Genomic DNA, 19698 nt, shown 5'->3' with positions numbered 1-19698 from the left:
CTTAAAGTTCAACGGTTTGGATAGATCAGATGGAATGATTTTGTTAATGACTGGGTACTTAAAGTTCAACGGTTTGGATAGATCAGATGGAATGATTCTGTTCATGACTGGGTACTTAAAGTTCAACGGTTTGGATAGATCAGATGGAATGATTTTGTTAATGACTGGGTATTTAAAGTTCAACGGTTTGGATAGATCAGATGGAATGACTTTGTTAATGACTGGGTACTTAAAGTTCAACGGTTTGGATAGATCAGATGGAATGATTTTGTTAATGACTGGGTTCTAAAGTTCAACGGTTTGGATAGATCAGATGGAATGATTCTGTTAATGACTGGGTACTTAAAGTTCAACGGTTTGGATAGATCAGATGGAATGATTTTGTTAATGACTGGGTACTTAAAGTTCAACGGTTTGGATAGATCAGATGGAATGATTTTGTTAATGACTGGGTATTTAAAGTTCAACGGTTTGGATAGATCAGGTGGAATGATTTTGTTACTGACTGGGTTTTAAAGTTCAAGATCAATGTTTTAGATTTTTAAAAGTATGCATTAGCTGGTAGCATTCACCTGATCATCACAAAAACTAAAAGTACACATTTCCAAATATTTGCTGCTGTGTCACAGGAATTTTAATATCAGTATTATAATCTGAAAATAAACAATGTACATTGATCCAATGATCATAAAAAATAAAAATAAACCATAATGATTAAAATAGGCACAAAAAGTGGATAATTTCAGTGGTGGAAAATTTTTGCAGTCTAGCTGTCTAACACTGAGATCACAAATATACCTTGACAATTTTCTTTATTTACTCTATTACAATCTGCCTAGTTTTTAAAGTAATAAAATATAACTTATTAAAATTGAAAACCTATATTTTTGCACAAATTTGTAAAATTTGTACATGTGAAAAAATTCCACTTTGAGGAACTTGCACTGCTTCATCTAGACCACCTGATGTGGTGCTAAACTAATGTGGCGAATCCAGACTTCCCATGGACAAACTACATGTAATCCATAGGTATTTTGTTAAGGTGAAGTTCTGGGAATTCGTATCCAAAGCATTATCATAAAAACTATATGCTGGGAGTGGACAGGATTAGTCATGTAATAAATAAACATGACATGAACATGCAATGCAATTAATGTATGCATCAATATTAAAAACAATATCATTGGCGAGTATTAGCCAGGAAATTGACAGACTATCAAAAAAAATAATTAAAATAACTGTTACACTCATATTAACCCCAAAGAATGATTTGGTTTGCCATCTCTCACATCTGATTGTGATCTAACAAGTAAAACAAAATCACTGGACTACTAAATGCTAGTAAATATGAGTTACTTTTCTTATTAAAGTTCTTTTTGCAAATCTTTATCTTTAATTTTGTTGAAGTCAACTTGTTATTGGCACCAGTCTGTAATGTGCATATTTGCTAGTAAACAATCTACCAATCTCATCGACATATGTACAGAAATGTCTACCAAGTATTATATGTCTATGTTTTATATGTCTATGTCCAGTAGTTTTTCTGTAACTGGTTATGAGCTAGCCAGGGACAGACAGAAGTATAGATTGACAGGTGTAAAATCAAATGACCTTGCAACACAGGCAAGTGTAATAAAAAAGCAATAAAAAAATGTATGGTAAGTCCTCAAGATCAATGACCTGTCAAACTTCAGGACTGTGCATGCAACAGCTTCACAAAAAAGAAGCTAAATATAACAAATCAATTTGCTATCTACAGCTATGACAACATCCACAAAATTCTACTGGAAGCCTTGCCTTTTTCATGCATATTATTGTACCATGCATTGTGAAGAAAGAAATCAGGAATGCAATAAATTATTTGTTATGAAAATGTTACCATGCGTGTGAAGAAAAAAATTAGGAACACAAAAAATTATTTGTTATGAAACTTTTACACAAGCACTGTTAAAATTAGTAACATCATGACTGTGTTCCATTTAATTTCTAGGCTGATTATACAGGAAAAGAGGAACATTTCTAACTTACAATCATGGTAATATTTTTTATATCAATACATTTTTCTGATTGCAGCTAGTTACAAGCAATCATCCAGTGAAACCTGTCTTAAAGAATACCACCAAATAAAGTGAAATTGTTTATAAAGAACATGTTTGATTCAACCAGATTTCTTACATGGCTCATAAATATCTCTGCCATAAGAGAAACTGGTAAAATGCCAAACTGATTGCAATTATCAACAGAAGGTGCTTTGCTTAGTTAAACTCCAGAACAGATCTCATGATCTAAAAATGTATCTACCATTCATATTCACTTACAAGTCAAATGGCAAACAACAAAGACCTTATTAAGGTCAATGCTGTTTGTTCTACTGATTACCTCTAACAAAATACGCAGACCCAGATCTGCAATAGTATATCTAGGCCTGTGCAGTTTGCACCTGGACTCATCTTATAAGTGAATAAATATGATATTTTCTGCAATTCCTTAAATCAAAGTTTTATGATAGGCTGCTTAAAAGGATATTACTCAGTATCACATTGCAAATATATATCAATGCTGGAGGCACTCACTAAAATCGTCCATGAATATTTGAAACATGACATCATCCCTTCACCAGAATGCTGTATTATGTCACCTTATCTCGTCAAAAAATCAAATCATGTTTCCAAATTTTGGGAAAGCCTTGTTCTGTGTTACAAAGAAAACTAATTTATTTAAAAACCTATATAGCAGAGAACTTCACAATAAGGACTAATACAGACCTGCCAACCTTAACAAAACCATCATAATGAGTCTTGATAAAGATCTGCCAGCTCTAACAAGATCTGATACAGACCTGCCAACTCCAAGAAGACCTTCACAACAAGACCCGATACAGACCTGCCAACCCAAACAAGACCTTCACAACAAGACCTGAAAACTCTAAGAAGACCTTCACAACAAGACCTGATACAGACCTGCTAACTCAAAGAAGACCTTCACAACAAGACCTGATACAGACCTGCCAACCCTAACAAGACCTTCACAACAAGACCTGATACAGACCTGCTAACTATAAGAAGACCTTCACAACAAGACCTGATACAGACCTGATAACTCTAACAAGACCTTCACAACAAGACCTGATACAGACCTGCTAACTATAAGAAGACCTTCACAACAAGACCTGATACAGACCTGATAACTCTAACAAGACCTTCACAACAAGACCTGATAACTCTAAGAAGAACTTCACAACAAGACCTGATACAGACCTGCTAACTATAAGAAGACCTTCACAACAAGACCTGATACAGACATGCCAACTCTAACAAGACCTTCATAATAAGGATTGATACAGAGCTTCCAACTCTACCAAGACTTTCCCAAAAAGGTGTGATACAGACCTGCAAACCCTAACAAGGCCTGTAGAATAATGATTGATACAGACCTTCAAACCCTAACAAGATCTTCTCAGCAAGACTTGATGAGGACCTGCCATTCCTAACAAGACCTCAGTTTTTGATCTTTTTTTTTATAAGTCAGCCCAATTTTTAGTAAAGTGTAACAAGATATCATGTAGTTTTTGTCAAATTAGAAAAGATATATTTGAATAGTTCAGAAAGGTACTCTGATGTAGCAATGGCCACATTATGTTTAACTGAGGCCTTAATAGTCTCCAGTACAGTTTTAGAATCTGCAGTTCCAAACCCCATGTAGGTCATGCTGTGAGTAGCATTCAAATCAACAAGAAATGAGTACAATAAACAGAACTGGTGTGAGCAGTACTCAAACCAACATGAAACAATGTCCAATAAACTGAACTGGTGTGAGCAGTACTCAAACCAACATGAAATGATGTCCAATAAACAGAACTGTTGCCTTTCTTGCCTTTACTGTAAGGGTTACTGCATATGGGTTGGAAGATCTATTGACGATAAGCCAATCTCCATTTTGGCATATATTTACTAAGGATATCTGTATTTAACAGAGTTAATAGGCTGGTACATCTTTCTATTTATCTATGTGATCATCTTTCTATTTATCTATGTGATCATCTATCTATTTATCTATGTGACTGTCATTCTATTTATCTATGTGACCATCTTTCTATTTATCTATGTGATCATCTTTCAATTTATCTATGTGACTGTCATTCTATTTATCTATGTGACCATCTTTCTATTTACCTACGTGACCATCTTTCTGTTTATCTATATGACTGTCTTAATATGTGCCTACGTGACTATGTGTGTGTGTGTATATATATATATATATATATATATATATATTTTGTTGGCAATTTTTTTTGACTAATTGCTGAATGTACAATGAAGGATCAGTATTGACTGATTGCCTCATTATAAGTTACACATGGTTCTCTCACACCATTTTTAAAGAGAATCAAAATTAATAATTTAATGAAACAAATTTATTCAAAAAATATAATGTACAAATAAAGTAAAGTACATGTATATAAAAAGACAACAATTTGCTAAAATAGCACAAAATAACAACTAATAATTTTATCACAAGTATGAGAAATTTATTAAATTCATGAAACATTTTCAAAACTTCAGACATTATGATTTACACTGTATTATAACACATATTTTTCATTAACATCAATTTCAGATAAGTTCAGGTAAATACTACTGGCTGCATCGAGACAAACTTGGTTTTGAATAGGGATCAAAATTGCTAATGATACAATATGTAGGATTGGGGTGGGGGGGCACATAATAGCAACCAGCACCACAAACATACAAAGTTAGTTAAATCTGAGGTTAATTAATTTTGAAAGAAGGTACCATACTAGATAAATATCAATTTGCAAAATTACATTTGACCTAGACAACATCAATATTGCATTGCACTGAGACCAAATGCACCATATCACATTTGACCTAGACAACATGCAATGCACGGAGACTAAATAGTCTCTATTACATTTGACCTAAACAGCTACAAGGCTCTGCAGTGTGACCAAATGCACCATATCACATTTTCACCTAGACAACTGCTAAAGAACACTGCAATGAGACCAAATGCACTCTATTACATCTTACCTAGACAACAAAGCACTGCAATGAGACCATATGTACTCTATTACATTTGACCTAGACAACAGCTACAGGGCACTACACTGAGACCAAATGCACCATATCACATTTGACCTAGACAACAGCTACAGGGCACTGCACTGAGACCAAATGCACCATATCACATTTGACCTAGACAACAGCTACAGGGCACTACACTGAGACCAAATGCACCATATCACATTTGACCTAGACAACATCTACACTGCACTGCATTGAGACCAAATGCACCATATCACATTTGACCTAGACAACAGCTACAGGGCACTACACTGAGACCAAATGCACCATATCACATTTGACCTAGACAACATCTACACTGCACTGCATTGAGACCAAATGCACCATATCACATTTGACCTAGGCAACAGCTACAGGGCACTGTACTGAGACCAAATGCACCATATTACATTTGACCTAGACAACAGCTATAGGGCACTGCATTGCAACCAAATGCATGGTACCACATTTAACATTGATAGTAACAGCAAATGTGCAATGGACTGAGATTATACATGCTGTATCATATTTGCTAAATACAAAAATAACTACAATGCACTGAAGTAAGACTATATGCAATGTATCACATCTGACCAGGACAGAAACAGCTAAAATACACTGGACTGAGACCACATTCCAATACATGTAATACTGACCTAGACAAAAATTTGTCAACAGTTAGTATTATCATAAATAGTTCATACTACCACCCTCAATTTGTAACCATGGGTATGTGAGCAGCATGTGCCATTTGAAAGGTGACTGTTGAACACACCCAAGACACATATCAGTAGGTACTGGATCACATTTCGTATTGGAGGTTACTTCCCAAGTCACAATCAACTGATGCCTCAGATGGTAGGCACTGTATCACATTTAACTGAGGAGTGTGTGTGTGATTTGGATTTTTAATGTAGCTAAAACAATTTTTCAGCCATACTGCTACAATGTCTGCACTGTGGCAGTTTATAGTAATGGCTAGCACTGGGGCATATGCCACAGACATGTAGCATGATGTCCCACCCAGTCACATTATCCTGACACCAGGCCGATCAGTTCTAACACTAACTTCTTAATGCTGAGTGCCAAGTGAGGCAGCTGTTAGTACCATGTTTTATAAGTCTTTGGTATGACTTGGTCAGGGATCGAACCTAGGACCTCCTCCATCCGAGGAGGACGCTCTACCCACTAGGCTATCGGAGTGGTCAGTTAACTGAGGAGTGTAATCCCAAGCCACATTCCTCTGATGACTGAGATGGTTGGCACTGTATCACATTTGACTAGAGAATACACCACATTATAAATTTGACCAACGGCTCTGTTGCATGCATCAAAGGACAAACTGCCCCTTGACTCAAATACTGTATCAATTGAATCCCATACAGCTGTTGTTGACTTGGATAAATGCAAGAAATACAAATTGATATATACCCTGTGTCCTATATTATAACCACCTAAGAACCCAGAAATTGAATGTTCAGTAAAATTTCAGGTTCAAATCTTTCCTGACCTACAACTACACAAAGGGATGGAACTTATTCCAGTTCCATGGCATCAAATAACTGCAAATACATGTCACAATGGAATAGATGCCAGCTGGTCACAGATCAGATATCAGTGGATGCTGATATATTTGGACAAGTATATGTTAAAATTTGTCAACAGTTAGTATTATCATAGCACTACCCTCAATTTGTAACCATGGGTATCTGAGCAGCATGTGCCATTTGAACACATCCAGGACACACAATTTACCAATACCTATGTGCATAATAAATGGACTCATCCAGTCTCTGCATTATTCATCTGTACGGATCTATATCCATTTTACTACTGTGGCATCAACTAGTGCAAGTGATGCAAAATTGTTTAACCTCTGTAGCAAGATTCAAAACAATGACCTAAAACCTGCCCTAAGATACTACTCCTACTGTTAAACAAAAATATGTCCAAGATACTACGAGTAACTCGTAGGTGGTCTCTTAACCCCTGGTGATGAGTTTATGTGGCAGGAGGTAGAAGCCTACTGCCGAGCTCTGTAGAGTCAAGATCATTTACGATACACTAAAGTGGGCGGTATTATAGAAAGATAGACAGATGTAGCTCTACAATGATACCAAATAATCTGGAATTTCTAGCTGCACTACAAAATACAGAGGGAAAAACCTCATTTTTGGACCTGATTTTTTTTCTACCCAAAATTTGCCTGTTGTCGGAATCAGATTTTGTGTCTGGATTTTAGACTTTTTGGTCTCAGATCTAAGGCAAACCAGTATGAACTGCAAACAGACAGATGAACCTTTGCAAAAAGTAGGATAATATGGACATTAGGAATAAAGAGTGGTCTCGATATAAAAATAATGGCTCCGTTTAGCAACAAAATATAATATTAAAAAATCAAACTTTTACCCTTCTGCTCATGTTTCTAACACAACTAGGCAGTATGTTATTGGAAGATCACCTGGAAGTTGGTGTTTTCGGATGTATTCAGAAATAGCTTTCAAAATGTGTTTCCTACTCGAATTTCAGATGAAAATGATGAAAACTTCCAGGGGTTAATGTGTTAACTGGGCTAATGGTGTAATAAAACAAAAAGGATCCTTGTATTATGAACATAGTAATCCTTGTATTATGAACATAGTAATCCTTGTATTATGAACATAGTAATCCTTGTATTATGAACATAGTAATAAATTATAGGTGGTCTCCCAAAATAATGGTCTTTAAAGTGAAGATTTATTAATAATTATTTTCAAGGTATGCAAAATGTACTGTATCGGATCCTAAACATTCCGATACAGGACAACAATTTTCTCCTCATTCCATATACAATGTACCAGGTATCGTGTAAGGTTTACTGTTAAAGACTATAAAATTCAGTTCTAAATCACTGATTTTAATTGTCCAACAACACACATCACTCCTACAATACTGGTCTTTGACACTTTTATCAACTGCCATAGTAATATTCTGAGTCAAATAATAGCTCTCAAATGTGATCACATTATAAAGCCTTTCTCTCCACACGACATAAAAAAAATAAAACAGAACTTAACGTTGGGTGATTTATTAAAGTACTTTTAGATGTAGTGTGAAATTATTTATACTCAAGCCCTTACTTGTCACTTTTACTTTATGTACTTTACCTGCAAATAGGCTCACATTTGAAATTGTCTATTTAATGCCATTTTATCTATAATACATACAGCACCAGAACTGTTAAAAATACACCATTCCCTCGATAACTCGCACCCTGATAACTCGCGAACCTGCTTATAATGCAGGGGTCATGTGCGGCTCCCATTTTTTAAACCAGAAAATACCCCAAAAATTGATCCCTATTTGTTGAACTTGAAGTAAATCACAATCAAAATTGGTAACAGAAACTTTGATGTATTGCTCATCTTCAAAAACGGTAGATAGGACCTGGAAATTTGAATCAACACTTTGAAATATCAAATTTAAAAATAGGTCATACAATTTTTTACATTTTCTTTCCAAATGACATTCCTAGTACACTGCAATTAATGATATGTAAGGAAATTTCAATCAATGAAAATGTCACTTACGCTTAGTGGAGGCAGTACTTTAATAAATAAATAAAAATTAAATATTTTTAATCAATTGCAATTTGTGTTCTAGCTCTAACTTTCAGTTCCTTTTAAGTGTAATCATCATAAATGCAATGTTTCCTCTTGTAATTAAACATAAAATGTGTCAATCTACCATATTAGCTGTCTGCGAGCATTTCTCTGAGAACCTAATTAAGTGCTGACCATGTTTTGATAACTGATTTCTGGAAGTATTTATTGTATTGTTGCACTGAATTACAAGCTGGCCTCCTTTGTATTACCATCTTAATTATGTCTTTTGAATCAAATAAAGATGGTGGAATAAAAGAAAAGTTAAAAGGCATGAAAATGCTACAAACTTAAAATCTAGTGGCCCTGGTCATATGTCGGGTAACTCACTTCATTTGATCAATCGAACACTTATAAATGTTATTGTGTATGTAACATAAACTACCTTAAATTAACCGACTCTTTCATAACTGTGTTCAAAGATAACAAGGCAGCCAAGCAAAATGAATACTTCGTAAAATAAAGAGCTTGATTTCACAGATACAGACCATTGTGGGCAAGCGAGTTTCAGAGAATTCTTGAACTGGTACTTAGAGATAAGGATGATAAGAAGTTTCATTGTTACTTCCAATTAAATCATGACATCAATATTGAACTAAATGAACAATACAAAAATTGAGTTTCGACATAGACGATTGTCTCACGAAATAAACCAGTTGAAACAATCTTTCATATGTTGGACATTTTGAAAATAAATGTTATTTAAACAGCATAACAAACAATTTTATTAGAAAAAGCGCATTATTAAAAATTATTATCAACGTGATTGTAAAATGAGGATTCAGTCAATAAACAATCCAGTTCCCTAACACCGCTCCCCATCAACAGTTTTCTCCATATCAAAGAGATTTGTTTCAATTTTTGGAGGTCTCACTGTAACTCGCCCCTCGCCCCTGTTGTGCACAAGTTATCGAGGGAGAGGTGTACTTTTAATTACAATTTTCTTTACTTCTACATAATACTCTAACAGATGAGCAGACCCATAATATTCTAAGGACTTTTTAAGAAATAAACTTAACTCAAAACTGTGACGTCAGGTACAACATCTGTAGCATAACAATACAATTTTCACTCAAAGAAAGAATTTTAAACTCAAGTCTTCTTTTTTACCATTAGTAAAATTGCTGGCTATCACATTTATTTCAAGCCTGAGGTTGAGGTTCAGTTTAATGCTCAAAAAGTCTTGAGAATATGCCTGTGAAACAGCATCTAATGTCTACTGTCCTTGAAAGCCACAACAAGAATTTTGTCTAAAAATTATGCTTACATTCTCCTCAAGTGACAGAAATGTTGGTGTCTGAAAAAAGAGGCAATGACAAACAGTGTCTATCATTCTCAATAGAAATGCATCATTCAAATATGGTAATGATCATGTTTGCACCAGAAATTACTGCCGATATTTTATACTGTCCCCTCACTATAAGGTACCTCTGTATAACAATTTTATCATACAGGTATAGTCTTGGATCTCATTATATTACTGTATATAATAGTAACACCGTGCATAATTTGCCCCAGTATAATGCAACCTCACATTAGCACATTAGTCTAGAAGAAATATAACTGTAGTCCATTGATTAATACTGTTTAGGGGATTCATAAAAATGTACAACAATGTAAGGTCACCTTATACTAAGGTATGTTCATCCCAAAAACTGAATCCACGGCCATATCTGTGTTAGATGAAGGACCCTGCTAAAGAGGGGGGAATTGGATCCATAGTCATATCTGTGTTACACGAGGGACCCTGCTAGACTGGGGAGAACTGGATCCTCAACCATGTCTGCATTACATGAGGAACCTTACTAGAACAGGGAGTATTGGATCTACAGCTGCATGTGTATTATTTGAGGAACTTGCAAGAACAGGGAGAATTAGATCCACAGCTGTAGACATATTGCATGCAGAACCTTGCTAGGACAGGGAGAATTGGATCTACAACTGTATGTGTATTATTTGAGAAACTTGCAAGAACAGGGAGAATTTGATCCACAGCTGTAGGCATATTGCATGCGGAACCTTGCTAGAACAGGGAGAAGTGGATCCACAGCTGTAGGTGTAGTGCATGCAGAACCTTGCTAGAACAGGGAGAATTGGATCAACAGCTAGAACAGGGAGAATTGGATCAACAGCTATAGGCGTATTGAATGCAGAACCTTGCAAGAACAGAGAGAACTGGATCCACAGCTGTAGGTGTATTACATGCTGAACCTTTCTAGAACAGGGAGAATTGGATCCACAGCTGTAGGTGTATTGCATGCGGAACCTTGCTAGAACAGGGAGAATTGGATCCACAGCTGTAGGTGTATTGCATGCAGAACCTTGCTAGAACAGGGAGAATTGGATCTACATCTGTATGTGTATTATTTGAGGAACTTGCAAGAACAGGGATAATTAGATCCACAGCTGTAGGCATATTGCATGTGGAACCTTGGTAGAACATGGAGAATTGGATCCACAGCTGTAGTTGTATTACATGCTGAACCTTTCTAGAACATGGAGAATTGGATTCACAGCTGTAGTTGTATTACATGCTGAACCTTTCTAGAACAGGGAGAATTGGATCCACAGCTGTAGGTGTATTGCATGCAGAACCTTGCTAGAACAGGGAGAATTGGATCCACAGCTGTTGGTGTATTACATGCAGAACCTTTCAAGAACAGGGAGAATTGGACCCACAGCCTTATGTGTATTACATGAGGGATCTCGCTACATTGGAAAGAACTGGATACACAGCTGTATATGTGTTACATGAGGAATCTTGCTAGACTGGGGAGAATTAAATCCACAGCCATATATGTGTTACATGGGGAACCTTGCTAGATTGGGGAGATTAGATCCACAGCTGTATATGTGTTACATAAGGAATCTTGCCAGACTGGGGAGAATTAAATCCACAGCCATATAAGCATTACATGAGGAACCTTGCTATACTTGGGAGAATTAAACCCACAGCCATACATGTGTTACATGGGGAACCTTGCTGGATTGGGGAGAATTAGATCCACAGCTGTATCTGAGTTACATGAGGAACCGTGCTAGACTGGTGGGAAATTGATCCACTGCCATATGTGTTACATAAGGGACCTTGCTAGACTGGGTAGAATTGAATCCTCAGCCATATATGCGTTACATGAGGAACCTTGCTATACTTGGGAGAATTAAACCCACAGCCATATCTGTTTTACATAAGGGACCCAGCTGGACCAAGGAGCTTTATGGTGATGGACCCAATGAACTTTTGAAATCAGAAGTCACTGGGTTAAAGCCCACATGGCAGTGATTGGGTTTGTCCCATGCTGCAATAAAAAAATAAAGTTCTGGGTTCAACAGCAACTACTCTTGGTTCTCATAACCAGTGTGGTCATAGGTAAAACTGAAAAGAAAATTGAGAAATGATATAAAATCTGCTCCTGGTTGTTTGTAAAGAAGAAATGGGTTTTCTCCATAAATATCAGCATAAACTTCAGTCAAAAGTCCTCTCATTACCTATCTCAAAAAACTTTTGAAAGCTTTGAATTCCAGTCCAATTTTCAACGATTTCTGAGTCAAGTGCTCTCTGTGAGGATGCAACAGAAAAGCCTGAAAATGTTGAGTACACCAGCAGTGTTTCCCCTAGATACCCATGGTCAGGGGGCATTGTGTCCCACACACTCCAAATTTGGGAGTCCCAAAACATTTTAATGGGACAAACTTAGGAAAAAAGTAGTAAATAATGAAGTGGTATTGCTAATACAATGAGACGTATAAACACATTACTATGTTTGAATATCTAGTTAATCAGACATGATCTGTATCATGGAATTATCTGTTCCTTATTTTGCTCTCAATTAACTTTAGCATTCATTCATTATTCACCAGCATTTATTACAATAAATACCTGTATTTTTTCAATTACTTTACTTTTCAAATAATTATATCATTCATGACATGAAAAGCTGTGTACATGCCAAAAATTTAGTCTCTTTTGACATTAAAACAACCTCAAAATAAATTCATCAGTGTACGTGTCACTTAAGCCTTGAAAATATGTTACACAAGCAGATGTCCAAGTCTTTACATCGCAACCTGGTTGACTATCATACAAACCTTAAGTGTTTTCACTGGCAGATATTGTTTTAAAACAGACATTCATTGCCATCTGACAGTTTTTAACACCTTTAGTGACTTTGGTCACAGCTAGTACCAACACAGATGTAAATGAACATTCACTAAAGAAATGTTGCAGGCATTTTCTGTTTGGTTGTCTTAATGAAACAGGGTGCCCAAGGAGGGGCACACAGGATGAACATATGGGAGACATTGGACAAAAATTGCAGGAAACCTGCAATCATGCACTCAAGGTGTAACACTGCTGCAAAAACACCACTAGGCTACAAGTACATATTAACAATGTGAGAGAGCACTGCAAATGCCATGAAGATGCATGGAATGAAGATTTCCATGTTGTATTTTAGTTACATAATTAAACAGCTATTTTTTAAAAAACAAATTATAAAAATTTATCATAAAAACTGCTAATAACAAATGGTCAATATGACCTGGGAGGGTTTTATCCAAACGTGTATGAAGAATGATAAATAAACGATATATGTATATGTGACAAAATATTAAGATGACAAAAGAGCAACAAAGTATTGACATCAAAAGACATTTACATGGCAGTGAGAACGACAAAAGATCAAGTTCAATCTTTTGCTGCATTCCTATCATACATATTTAGTGTAAAAAGCATAATATTTCATGTAAATAGCAGTAAAGAATGCTGCACATTTGACCCACTAAATCCCCCCCCTTGAAACTAGAGGACTGTAACAAAGTTGCATTATTATAATGCTTAGTCATCACTATCCCTCCTATTACACATTATTATACACACCTCCCAGATCCATAACCAGGAGATCCAGATTCCAAAACTATGGACATCCTCAATCATATCCCTAAATCCAAAGTCTCTACCTCAAACAGTGTTCGACGAGTTACCATATATTATATACACACACATCCAGATGGCAGAGTAAAAAGCAACCTTTTAAAAAACAATCGTGTTCAACCTGGCAACCCCAACAGTTATGAAATGTTACATAGATAGTTCCACAAAAGTTAGCTACATTAACAACCCAGCATCCAGGAAGATCCAGTAAGATAGAACATTTAACTTGTGTGGTATCAAGGACAGCAGACCCTTGGTTTTAATTGCTAATGGTTTGTTTCCATGCATATCTTTCATCAAGTCAATCACAAGTTGCATTGGTTTTGTGCAAATATTTTGTAACAATGATTTATCTTAAGCTATATATATCTGCACACACATACACACATGCATGCAAGCACGCACCCTCACACATTGAAACTTTATAGAAATAGAAATTCTGAATTGCATACTTACATGATCTAGAGGACTTAGTTTTGTGCCTGAAACAGGCCTTGAGTCTGGTCCCTCAAAGTGCCTAGAACCGAGGCTGTAAAACATCAGTAAAATTTAAAATGTATTACATATTATTAGATTTTAATAATGATATGTAAGTTAAGGGGGAAAAAACTTGTTCAGCAGTCAAGTATAAAACTTTGTTGGCAAGTAAAGAATTTAAAGTTTGCCCAAGAATTATATATAATATGAAAGAAAAATTAGGTCATTTTTTTTCCAATCCCTCATTAAAATATTGTTTTGATTCCAGGTAAGATTTTTTTGCCCTAATGTTAAGAAGTCTTCTAAAATTGACATTAAATTTGATTTAAATGTGATAAAAACAATCTGAAAGTGCATCCCAATGTTTCAACAACATGATGCATTGTATGTAATGTCATTTTAAGTTTCCACTTTGTTCCACTTAAATTAAGGCATGTTTAACATGTATGATGTCATTATAGAATCTGAGGAAGCAAAGTAAATGGACAATTTTAAAAAGAATAAAAGAAATAAAACACATTTTAAATCTTAGGCCACAGTATGCATGCTGTAGTCAAATTTGACAGGGTTGTGTATAGTTTGTACATTAAAACTTTACATGTGTGAACTGTTTCAATCCCATGCTGTTAGAAACTAATTACCTAAATGCACTTGGTGGTCTATTTTCTGAATTTCTAATACTTGTAGATCCAAATAAAGTTCTTCGATCTTCTCGGGGGGTGAATGGTCTTTTGGTTTTTACATCTTTCAAGGACTGCCTAGCTTCATTGATAATCTTGATGGATATTTCCTTGTCTGGAGGTTCATAGAATGGCCGTGTATCTTTGGATTTCCGTGGAGGTGTGGGCTCCATCGTTTGGAAGAATGCCTCAGACAAATGACCTCTACATGTTCGTTCTGTAAAAAATATTAAACCATTAATTTGTCAAAGTTCTCAAAATTCATACCAATTTTTTTATACATAAATTGAGGTTTTCTCTGAAACAGAAAACATGCATTCTAGATTCAGGTTTCTCTTCAGAGACCCCAATTAAAAAAAAATCTTAGGAGTCCCACTGACTCAGTTTTAAAATAGAATTTGTTAAACAAATATTCCTGTACTTCTTCATTTTGACCTCCAACCCAAAGTTTATGCAATGGTCAAATATCGGTTTAACGTGTGTGCATCTGTCATTTCATGTACAATAATGACGTGCAAGTACATTGTTATAGGGAGGGGATCTCAACAGTCTCCAACCTGGGGGCCCTGGGTTGCCAAGTGGTCTAAGTACCTTGTCTTTACAGATCACTCATTTTTCAGGATGTGATAGGCTATACATGGTGGCCAGTATATCTGGTAGAGAAATAATATGGAAAGACTCGAGAAAAACCAACACATGGAAAGCTACTGGCAAGCTTCCCCACATACCCCCATTTACTGAGCCATGTGGACACAAGTGAGATGAGAGTGATCTGTAAAGGCAATAACCTCTGACCACTCTCATTTAACGAGAGAGAGAGAGAGTTACTTACAGTTACTTTTAGGGCCTCCACAATTCAACATTTGCTCTATGCAGACATGTTTATTACATGTCAATGTCATGAATGCACACTCATATTGCAATTTTTATTTCTCATTTATTAGTTGTACCCACCTGCAGGCTTCAGGTGTACAAAAGCCCCAATATGCACCCTCCTGAATTGTGTAAAAGGCAACTAACTGAGGTAACCCTAATGAACGGGAATACTTCCCATGACAATGTCCACACAGAGAAAGTCCTGGATATTTCGAGAGTCACATTTATATAAAACAATTTGACTGTGCTTTTTTTTAAAAAGGATTTTACTGTTTTACGGCTTTTATCTTTGTTCACTATGCCATTTGCTGACAACTACAACAATTGATTTTATGTCTTAAAAAAGCAAGAATTAAATATTTCATCACTTATGTCAACAAATACTTCTTTCATATTTACAAGTTTCAACTTTGAAGACTCTCAACCTATGTCTAATTTTTCATTTACAAAAGTTAATTTAATGACAATGGGGCTTGCACAATTTCTTCAAAGCTATTTTTATAGCAAGAGATTTGAAGGACAGAAAAGGAAAACTAAGATTAAAAAATACAAACTGCAAATTAGTTCCTGATTGTAACTATACAATTTTAATGTACAATTGTTCTTTCAGTACTAATTGTTATATAAGCTGTCAGGCAGCTGCCAAGTCACACAGTTAACATAATGACTTCAGATACATTTTTTGGTGTGTAATACAGCAATGACAGTTGTCGAATTCAGCTAAATAGTTTATACCATGATAAACAACACAAAAACATTATACACCTCAATGACTGCAAAAGACACATTGGTAAACATTAAAACAATATAGATTGCAAATATAATTTTAATTTTGCTTATTTTAAAAGATAAAAATCAAATAAAAACTTGAAGATTATCGTATTATATTTATTATTTATTTGACCTAAGACATGTATTTAATTCACCTGAGGTGGCAAGATTTCTGCATTGGCCAAGTTATGAGGTGTTTTGATATGCAGATCAATGTGTGTTTATTAGTTGTGGTTATATTATGGCATGCACTCGATTCAGCACATTCATGTGGCATGTTTCACAATTATGTTTCTGATGTCATGTACTAATTCTCTGGAAAAGAACTCATACCAAGATCCAGAGTATTTTGGACACCAAAGAAAAATGTAAAGAGTTAAACTATTGAACTTTACAATTACTAAATTAAATTTTCTTTTTCTGTTTATCATTATATTGGCCATATTGTATTTTAATTTTTTGTGGTTGGGGGGTGCGTAAATTCAATGTCAGCAAAGAAATCTCATACAATACCTAAACCGTATTGCCCGAACGGTTCAAAATGTCAATGTAGTGCTCACAGACAAGAAGCCGATGTTGGACCATGCTAAATCTACCCTCATAAAATAATCAATTGTAATTTCTTCCTGTTCATTTGGATGGCAGTGAATTAAACCTCAATGCTTTGCCAGAAATCGACATTAAATACACTGCTATCGATTATCCTATTTTAACATTTTCCTTTTATCTATCTCAGAACATTTATGATATTCATTAAATCTTCAATGGTTCTCTGAGCTAAGTTTTATAATATCAAAAACTTATTATTGCAGTAGTTGATTAATTATTTATGAAGAATCATTCAGCTGCATCATGTAATCACTTAAAGACCTAATAAAATAATCAAACCTATCCTACTGGTCACCTGTACATAATCCTCCTGGTCTCCTGTACATATTGACCATTTTTATCACACACCCCCCATATGTATGTATGTATGTATGCATATATATATATATATATATATATATATATATATATATATATATATATATATATATATATATATATATATATATATATATATATATAGAGAGAGAGAGAGAGAGAGAGAGAGAGAGATCCTATATGTATTTATCACCTTATATATATATATATATATATATATATAGAGAGAGAGAGATCCTATATGTATTTATCACCTGCCTAATACTAACTTCCTAAAAGACTTTTTAAAAAATGGTTCAATTTATTAATGACATAGTGACCAAACCCTTTACAATGATTTAATTCAGAGTGTATAGTCGACTTTAAGCGACTTAGATTCGGATTAAGAAGATTTAACACTGGATGATTATGGATTTGTTTGATTCTGTGGGTTTAATGCTATATTTAAGCACATGATAGAAAGTATATCATACTTAATGAAATAGAAAAACAAACATTTTCTTTTTTCTATCTATAAATGTGTCCTTGTTCCATGATGCATCAAATTGTCAGACTGCACCTGTTGCATTGAGGATTTATGTTACAAAACAATTTTTCAATAATGAATCTTGAAATTCAGTTTTTTTTAATCAATAATTTACAAATACCCTTGACAAATAATGAGAAAATAATCTATGATTTCATCTTTTGTAAGTAAAATATCAAAAATACTGATAAAATTGACATTTACACTTTGTCAGCATTCCACAGTTCATTCTGTACAGCACCATGAATGATACCCTCATTTATAGCTCAGTGAATTTTCAGGTTAGCATCATTAAATGTAATTAATTCATTTCATGTATGAACTATTTAAATGCCGTTCAAATCATAATAGATTGTATCACCTCTCATTAATACAAGATAAAATAGGGTGGTCTATTTGCATCAAATTTTTTGAAGCTGACAACCTCTGATAGAGCTGATTTCTTTATTAAGGAGTGATCAGCTTTCTTATTTGGCTATTCGGCCATAATGTAGTTGTCTAGTTTGATTTATCTGCAGTATCAAAAATGGACCCTTATAGAACTCGGGCCAAACATGGTGGATTACATGTACCCAGACCAGTCTTTTTCATCATGTATCGAAGGAACGGTGTTACTCTGTATGTCAGTTTGAATTATGTTTAAATCATTCGTGCATGAAATGAATTCGATAAATTTAGCTCCATTTCAAGATGATGACATGAAAATTCAATGAGAAACAGACTCGGATATCATTCAATATGCTGTTTGAAACGATCTGTTGAGTTTTAGCTCGCCCCATCAAATCCTTGCATGTAGTAACAGCTTTGTATGGATGTTTGTTTCATTTAAAAACTACACTCACATCATACACAATTTTGCACAGATTTATTTTATTTCACAAGAATATCTAATTTAGAACTAGGCCTTCAACGTAAGACACATCACCCGATATTTTTGTTCTGGGGGGTGCACTTAAACAAAAACAACATGTGCTATGTCTTACATTGTAGGACTAATTTAGGACGTGAAAGGATTGACCCAGGTATGAAGTGATTTCGATGAACAATGTGGGTACCTAAAATCGTGTGTGCATATCAGGAGTACTGTAACCAGAAAATGTCAACAGCGATTAGAGATCTAGGATACATAAAATAAATACTCTGAAATCGAGTCTATTAGAGCACAAGACAATAGAAGGCTATGCTTTAGCCGAACTACAGACGTGAAAATTTTCAGGTAGACAGGTCATAACATCTTTAAAAAGCAGACCTGTTCCACCGGCACTTAACCTCTTTTTTATACTTAAAAACAGTTCACACGGTAACTTTATTAGCTATAACCCTTCATTGTACATTTGTAATTATATTTCATACTTACCCAAATAACCTATGACAGACAACTCTCGGATACCGTTTCAATGAACAACGGAATGTTGAAGCTTGTTTCGAGCATGATTAAACAACGGGATTGCTAGCCCGGACCCGAGACTTAAAACTGTTGCACAAACACTGGACCCTGTGTCGCATATGTGCATTCGCAATATAATTATTCCTATGATATTTTAGCACTGCACTTGTTCCATTTTCAGTCTGCTTTCCTTGACCATTGTTATTTGTTAGGCCTAGTAGTGGTAGTAGTAGTAGTAGTAGCGAAGGAAGAGGAAGTATTCAAGGTATGTCGTACTTAAGAAAAGATTTATTTAAATCAGTATGATTTAAAACAACAAATGATCAACTGATATTTTGACCTACATGACATAAAAAAACCCATAAAGATCTGAAATCAAACATGAGATGCAAAACC

General features: G+C 35.0%; 1 protein-coding gene across 2 annotated transcripts in view; it reads right to left on the bottom strand.

The window, feature by feature from the left end:
• LOC149797349 (armadillo repeat-containing protein 2-like) overlaps window positions 1-19355 on the bottom strand; it is a 90893-nt gene extending 71538 nt beyond the window's left edge. Inside the window, exons 1-4 of one of the 2 annotated variants that reach the window (XM_089962099.1) lie at window positions 19273-19355; window positions 14777-15032; window positions 14115-14187; window positions 9993-10022 (exon numbers count right to left, since the gene is read on the bottom strand). In XM_089962099.1, the coding sequence (XP_089818225.1) occupies window positions 9993-10022; window positions 14115-14187; window positions 14777-14988 (315 nt within the window). In that variant the 5' untranslated portion in view covers window positions 14989-15032; window positions 19273-19355. The remainder of the gene's footprint in view (window positions 1-9992; window positions 10023-14114; window positions 14188-14776; window positions 15033-19272) is intronic. The other variant, XM_089962100.1, reaches the window with a different exon arrangement.
• Between the last annotated feature and the right edge of the window lie 343 nt (window positions 19356-19698).

The sequence above is a fragment of the Sinohyriopsis cumingii genome, chromosome 6 (genome assembly GCF_028554795.1).
Source record: "Sinohyriopsis cumingii isolate HCF-2022 chromosome 6, ASM2855479v2, whole genome shotgun sequence".
In the NCBI taxonomy this organism is placed as follows: domain Eukaryota; kingdom Metazoa; phylum Mollusca; class Bivalvia; order Unionida; family Unionidae; genus Sinohyriopsis; species Sinohyriopsis cumingii.
The sequence above is the reverse complement of the archived record's forward strand: the minus strand, read 5'-3'. Positions and strand labels throughout refer to the sequence as shown.